The sequence below is a fragment of the Pinus tabuliformis genome, chromosome 3_2, assembly GCF_031772625.1.
Source record: "Pinus tabuliformis cultivar Carrire ecotype Pingquan chromosome 3_2, CPIR1, whole genome shotgun sequence".
NCBI classification, from domain to species: Eukaryota; Viridiplantae; Streptophyta; class Pinopsida; order Pinales; family Pinaceae; genus Pinus; species Pinus tabuliformis.
The window spans coordinates 119,373,577-119,381,719 of record NC_142302.1 but is presented as its reverse complement, the minus strand read 5'-3'; the positions used below and the strand labels follow the sequence as shown (position 1 = coordinate 119,381,719).

The following is an 8,143-nucleotide window of genomic DNA, read 5'->3' as shown; positions in this document are numbered from 1 at the left end:
ATAATTAAAAAATAGACTCTCACTCTCATGGTACAATTGACACTCTCATGACATATAAACTAAGATGAGCACTCATATAAAAGAGTTCAAGAGCATCTACAAATCATGAAACAACATTTAAAAGTCAGGTAGAAACAATATAAACAATGTCTCTTTAGAAAAATTGTGTGACTATGTTTAATTGGATTTTTCCCGATATCTACATCTTGAATGTGTATAAAAGTTGCCGAAGACAAGCTCCCCACCCAAAAGTGACCATTTGAATTTGTGGAGCCAAGACCCAATTCATAAAGAAGTGGGCACCATATATAGATCAATAATAATTGAGCACAACAATATAGGTTTAAAATAATATCGATGATCGAACCTTTATTTCTTTATAATCTGAACTCATACACGAATATTTTTTATGTGTCAAAAATAATGTCGAATATTACAGAGGAAAGCGAAGCGACATCGAAATAGTTACATTGGCCAAACAATCTACACATTATTTTCAGAGCAGATATGATGCTCGTCTTCTTCAGGAAAACTATACCCAGGAAACCCAAACAATAATCAAATCAAATCTCATCTGATCTCGTGAAGTGCTGCAACAAAACATCACAACATACCCAAAAAAGAAAACAAAAAAATAATTACGTAGCAACCAGATGCAACACAGGGAATCAACAGGAATTTCGTATCAGCCAATTATACTATACGTGAACATGGCATTTCATGTGTTTGAAGGATCCTGCTGTACCACCATTAGCCGCCACATCTAGGGTAACATGGCGGCACTTGACACGTAGTGTATAGTGCTTGGATTTCAAGCTCCCTCTCTTGAATCGAATCCTGGCGTACAATCTGAAACCCACATCGATCTTACCAGAGGAATGCTCCAGCTTCAGATCTCTGGAACTGCCTGCGTCCAGAGGAACGAAGTATCCACTTAGAGAAGCGTTCAGGGAGGTGGTGTTCTTGTGGCCCTGAAAGAATGGCGGAATTGAAGCCCATGCGATTTCTTGACCATCATACAAAAGAAATGCATCAATTTTGTCGTAGTAAATGGCCACTCTCTTGTTGGGATTCCGTGTCGTAATGTTGAACACCACCTTGGAATTGACGAGCCCAACTTTGCTGATTTGGAGTTGGGCAACAGAGCCATATTCCAAGTAGTACTTGGGTTTCTGGGGTCTCAGAGCCAGCCATGTTATGAGGGCTACAAGTCCCAGCAAAACAATAATCCCTCCTACTGCTGCCACCAGTAATTTCACCCTCTTCCCTTTGGTTCCGGCCGAATGTTGTTGTCGCCCTCGTCCAGGATCCATTGCCTTGAACTCACAAAAACCCTAACCAGACTCAGCCTCGGCCTCCTCCTCCTCCTCTACTTTTGTTGTTTCGGTGATCTCGCACAATCAAATACATATAGCGATGGTTGATTCCTGCAACTTATGACATTGACAGATGAGATGACAAGACTGAGAATAATACTCGTGCCCTTCAATAATATTTCTTCGCCTTAGTATATTGGTGGGGAAGAGCTGTAATTATTCAAAGAAGATGCCATTGAATAGCTTGCTATGTGAAGATGCCAAAAGTAAAAGCGATCGTTTGTTTGGCTTTTGCTTTGGCCAACTTTACTTAAAGAACAATCACTGCATTGGGAAAATGCAACTTCATCGTAATACACAGCCATTAAAGCACGTATTTTTTTCCTTTACACAGTTCTAGCTTAATTGGTTTACCACGTACTTTTCCAGATAATCCTGATACCTTGCGTTGCTTTGCAGTCTCATGGGATTCTTTCTTCAATATTAACTTATTTATTTAGATTATAGGTTTCCGGCATATTTTTATGATAGATTTTGAAATATTCAAATTGTAGGTTTTGGGAATATTTTTTATAATTTTTATAATAGATTTTGAAATATTTAGATGCATCTTATCAAAATCAATTGTTTAAATTTATTTATCTGTTTACATGTGATTTACGCCGAAATTATTTTTTCAACTATTATGGATCAGAGAAGCCTCAATTCAATCATTTATCTTTATCAAATTTTAAAATATTCTCCAAATCCGTAATACAAACAACAATAACCTATCACCATATCACCCAATCAATACTATGTTTAAATTTTCTTTTACCCTACACATTTATACTTACAATATTTTCCAGTAATACCCTATCAGTACTTGTTTTTTCTTTTACATTACACATTTCTAACTTCAATATTTTCCCGTATAATTTTTCAGGTACCTTGTATTACATTCTAAAACTTTTGTTCTTTTTTGGAAATATCAGTACAATGTTTTAATTTTTTTGAAAGAACCTCATCCATCAGGGACCGGAGAGTAAACTGCACTTCTCAGCCGGACAGAAACTGAAATGATGAGTAAACAGTAAAAGCAAGTTGAAGCTGAACATTCCGGACCCAATCGTTTCACTTTTTTTTATTTGAGTTTTGTATTGCCATTTTTAACTATTTCGTCTTTATATATATCCAATTAATGACATTTTTTCTATGGATTTAACCGGAACATTTATCCTAATACAAATAGCACAGTTGGCTAAGTCTAAGTCGTAGTTGGTGAAAGCTTGTTGAATGATATAAGAATCACAAATAATTAAAATATGTAGGAGAGGAAAACAAGGTAAATATGAAAATATAATAATGAATTTAGAAAATAATTTATTGGTACATGATAACATATTTTTATGAAAAAAAAGGTTGGAAACAATTATATAATTAAATTATTAATAAAATATATTAATAAAAAAATAAAAAAACATTATTATTAGGAAAAAACATTTTTATTAAAGAAATGCAACAATCAATAAAAAGCGACTTAAGAATGATTATTTGTTAAAAATAAATTTGATATTGAACAAAAAGAAAATATTAATTATGGAAAAATCCACGTATCTAAATTTTTTTTGATAATTAATTCATGATAAAAAAAATTTAACAATTTTTAATTATGAAAAACTAATTTTAAACCACACATAAAATTGATCATACACTAATCAAAAATTCAAAATTCAAAAATTAATTTACAAGTTCTAAAAATTAAATTTAATATATAATTTTACTAAAACTTTAATAAAATTTTGAAATAATTTCTAAAAATTACAAATTAATGAAGAATCAAAACATTTTTATCCAAATTAATTACAATATGCTCTCCCTTCTGCAAATATAATATAATAATGTAATAATTATTCTAATGCAGAAGTGTCTTGTTTCCTAACGAATAAATCAACACTTTAACTTTATTAACTATAAATTAACATATTAAATATTTCAAAAGTATTAAAAAATCATATATAAATAAATAAATAAAAGTTAGAATATAATTATGATTTTCATTTAACTAAATCAAACATTTTTTAATAATATATTACCTTGACATAGTGCTTTCCAATGAAGGCTATAAAGATGCTTGTGACAAAACGTTCTTCTTGAATACCTCTCTTGTCTATGTGCATTTTTTTAGCATATCCTTTACCTTCTCATATTTGTTAATAGTTCTTTGATATGATGTTTTATAGGAACTTGTAATGAGTCAAAGTCAAGGTTGGTAGAGTTAGACAGATAAGTGACTGATGGGTTATTCAATTTAGTGGCTATTAGGGTTAATTATCAAATTTCAATAAAGTAGCTGGCCATTTAGGATTTAAGGATAGCGATGTCATTTAAAGTACTCCTATAGATTTAAGATGTGATTATGACTTAAAGTAAAAGGAGATACAAAGCTTTTATAATGGTGTAATGGTTTACGAGTATGCTGGTAGAAACAGTGATATTAAGAAAACAATACACACTACACTTGTATATGGATAAGATTGCCTTTTTTTACACATTTATGATAACAAAACTGCTAGTGATTAGGTCATTAATACGTGTTTAGTGTGATAATATTTATGATTATAATTTATATCTAGTGTTATTTATTTATTAATATAATTTTATTATTCGTATATAGGATAGCTATATATCAATTATTATTAATAAGATTATACGGCATTTTTAAAATATGAGTTATGCATTTAAAATGTGTAATTTTTTTTCGAGGATTTTTAAAAAAAATAAGAATGTTGGATTAGTTTGTGATTAACAAAATAAAATAATTTCTATATTTTATGTGAATTTGTGAAAAAAATTTATATTAAATTTATTATTCAAGTTCTAAGAGTAGTATTATAAGTTTGAACTCTATACAATTAATTTCTATAAATAGATTCCTTATCAAACATAAAAAAGTGTTTTATTTAGAAATCTAAATCAAGAAAACTAGCCAGATTTTCAACATTCTCTCTCTTGATATATATATATATATATATATATATATATATATATATATATATATATATATATATATATATATATGACATTCTGTTGGGCATGGAATTCCCCCACAACATGTTTTGAGGCTCAAAGCTCAAGTTTTGGTCAAATATATTGTATGACTCCGTGAATTGTGGGCGCGGAGCGTGAAGTATAGGTTAAGTCATAGGGCTGTCCGCCCTAAAGTATTGTAATGTAATGTAAAGTCATGTCGGCCTACCCATGGTCCGCAGACCATGGGATTGTATAAATAGAGTGAGGCTCTAAGTTGTAAAGAGAATGAATAAGTGTGGTTCAAGCATAGAGTAAGAATCTAAGTGTATTGGGTCGTAGTAATAGGAGGAGGCTCTGCAGCTAAGTGCACAGAGGCCTAGTAGAGTCCGCAACTGAGTGCATGGACCCATGTAGCTAAGTGCGCAGGGCGATGTTGTGTATGTAATCTTGATCGAAGAATAATAAAGAGAAGTTGATTCCTATTTCTGTGTATCTGCTTGTGCATTGCCTTCTTTACATTTATATTGTTTTATTTATCATGCGCATTGATATGATTGCTAGATATGCTGTAATAATCACTAGTCTTATACAAATAAGTTAAGTAATCGGGTAATAATAGATTAAATAGCAAAGAAATTGGGTATAATATGGGTTGCGCCCCAAGTAGGACTATGCGGAAGCAGCATCACAGGTTGCGAAGGAATAACAAGTGCGCTTAGCGACATGCGCGTAGGGTCAAACTGCGGACCTTCAAAAGCCCATCAGACATCCCTAGGGTGCGGAAATTTGGTTCTGACACCCTCCCATACTACTTCGAGTGAGACCTCAGTCCGTGCTGAATGGACTGTTGCCGAAAGGGCCAGTAGTATCTGGATTTGCTTGGCTAAATCACCTCTAAACCCGGGTCATGCCCATACAAGCCAACAAATGGTTCCATTGCTAGGATCGAGATCTGCATAAGGGATGTCTGATGTCGTGCCACTGGAATCCAACAAAGAAAGAAATTGAAGAGTGGTTGGACAAGAATATTCAGGAGTTCGTGGTGTAGGAAAACAGAAATCCGCGAGTATCTAAGGCACAGTGGTTGGGGCGCTACCTGTATATGAAAATCCACAAAATTTTCTTTGCATCCTTTCCTTCTGAGCTATATGAGTGGACCGCGAATTTAGCAGACAACCAGGGAAGGTGTAGGCTCGACAAACCAATAGTGTGGACTCCAGAATTAGTGCGCAGACTAGAAGCACCAGGAGATAAGATTGCGTGAGTTGTGGACCATTGGATCGACTGAATAATAGGAGGATTTATCACTGAGTTTGTAGTAGACACAACTGTCAGCTATAGTGAGGCGGAGCGACGTTTCCTCAAGGGACCGCGAGGTAAGTATATTAAATCTATGAACACTTGGATTAATATGTTGTTATGTGAAAAGCGGGTTATGCGAATAAATTAATGTTTGGAGCTATGCGAAGTGGGAAGATCTACAGAAGCGGAGGTAGCAAAGAATTAGAAACCAATCCCTTAATTTCACCCTTGCGGGAAAGTGAGGAAGAGCTTGCGAAAGTTTCTCCAAGAAGCACAGTTAGTGTTATGAAACCAACTCACAAAAAGATAGAAAAGAGAGATTAACACCTTCAAAATAAGCCTGTTCGAGGGGGCAACTTCCTTTACATTACACAAATGAATAATTCTTCGATGATTCAAATGACAAAACCTCCTTTCTATATATAGGAGTCTAAGGGGTCACAATATAACCCAAGTCGACCTAACCATAATAATATAAGGCCACATAAATAACAATAGGGGGCTTCTGGGGTGCACAATAATAACAATCTGGGGACAATAGGGTCACAACAATGACAATAAGGGATACAATGACAAAAGTAATGGGGCAATCACTAGTATTGTAGGGACCTAACATGCCCCTCTCCTTCAAAAAAGTGTTTTCCCCAACGCTTAAGTAGTTTTGGATGCTTTTTTAAAACATTCTCATCCTCCCATGTGGAATCTTCAACGGGTAAGTTCTTCCACTTGATGAGATACTCTGAAATTGATCGATTTTGATCTGAAAATCACTTATGAGTGATCTCAGTTAATTAATTAATGAACGTATTACAAACTCATGTGCTGGTGTGTGTCTATGTTATCTTAGAAAATGGATCGATAAGATTGCAAAATACACAGGCACTGGAAAACAGTAAGAGAAACACAACAAGAAAGATGCAAAAACACAACAATTTAATATGGAGTTCACCCTATCCTCCAGGGCTACGTCTCCAGTCCAACTTTCATTGGTGGCCTTTTCTTATTGTGTCTTTGAATAGAGTTCTTAAAATGAGGAGCTCAAATTGAGTCCCCTGGAATAGATGATGCTTAGTAGGGTGGTTCTTGGATTCCCCAAGCCAGTAGAGTGCACAAACTCCCCCTTACTAAGTCTTGACCTCAGCTGGTCTTAATGGGATGAGTCCAATTTGGTACTCAGTTCCTGACAGATATCCTCACAGGGATTGCTTGAACCTCTCAAGCCTGGTTTTGTCTGCTCAATGCTACCTTAACTCTACAGGTCAACTCAACTCTCTGTTCTCTGCTTTATTCTCTATTCTATGTCTTTGCCTCACTGTCTCCTTCTGCACTGTCTTCTCTTTTTATTGTTTTTATGTTCTCTGTCTATTCATGGCTTAAAGCCAATCTGTCCCTCGATTGTTCGTTTCCTCTTCCGTCCCTTTAGTTCGCCTACCTTTGTCCACTTGGAATTCCTGCCTCTGTGTCAGCACCACAATGTAATGTCTTACAAGGAGGTGGCCACTTGTCCTCTCATGAACTGAGCAGAAGCCCTTCCACGATGGTTCCTTATTTCAGTTACGTTGTGAAATGATTCATCCACCAACTCAGCGGTCAAATCAGACCTCAAACTTTTATACATCGTAGCTTATTTCTTCGCCAAATCCGATCTCCCCATCAGGCACAATCTCCGCCGTTAGATTTGGGGCCTCCAGATCCTATGGTTGTCTCTCTTATCACGTAGTTGACTTGCTCGGACATTAGCTCATGATCAGAGCAGTTTTCTCTCTCATCTGCCAGACACGCGTCAATCAACATATGGAATCGCTCGTTCCCCTGGCAAATCCGCTTATTGCCCAAAACACCCCTGATATTCCGCCGATTTTTGGAGCGCAGGACCCGCCTTTTAGTTTAGCGCTTTTCCCACAGTTTTTGGGTTTCCATTGTGACCGAGCGCTCGGGGCTATTCCATTTCGAGGGGTTTTTCCCAGAAATGTGCAATTAGCGCTAATCGTGCATCAGAAATGGCCTCTGTTTTCTGATCTAAGCTTCCTAACTACTAGTTTTGCGCCACTGCACGGTCTCCATCGGCCTCGGTCAATGTGCTTTGACCAAGGTCCTCGTCATTTTGTGCTAGCTACAAACTGCCACTATCCAGAGGTCTTCCTGATAGCTCATTGTTCTCAAGTTTTTTAAGTTTGTCATGATTTGATACAGTCATCAAACTCTGATAATCTTTCATGGTTCCAATTCGGATCACGACCTTCCCACTGAAAAAGCTTTTGGACCACCAAAAGTTGGTTTTCAAGCATCGACTAAGTGAGGATACAACTTTCTCACATGTCCAATCTATAACCATTTTGCATTAATTGGCTTTGAACCCTTGAGCCCAATTCTGAGGTACTCAACATCTTCCCTGCGCGTCGTTATCACCTTCCTATCTAGAACTGTGTCTTCCTACAATTCATTAAGATATTTAGGTAGCAGGTCATCAATAGAAGCAATTAACTCTGCTCTTCGGGATCCTCAATTAATGA

General features: G+C 35.7%; 1 protein-coding gene across 1 annotated transcript; it reads right to left on the bottom strand.

Annotated features, from left to right (window-relative positions):
- Positions 1-338: 338 nt before the first annotated feature.
- Positions 339-1,494, bottom strand: LOC149180098 (NDR1/HIN1-like protein 10). Its single transcript, XM_089418108.1, has one exon. It carries the CDS (start codon positions 1,311-1,313, stop codon positions 699-701), a length of 615 nt encoding a protein of 204 aa, XP_089274234.1. The 5' UTR covers positions 1,314-1,494; the 3' UTR covers positions 339-698.
- Positions 1,495-8,143: the final 6,649 nt, after the last annotated feature.

Excerpts from the sequence above, each read along its gene's own strand:
- LOC149180098 (XM_089418108.1), bottom strand. The coding sequence starts at position 1,313 with ATGGATCCTGGACGAGGGCGACAACAACATTCGGCCGGAACCAAAGGG.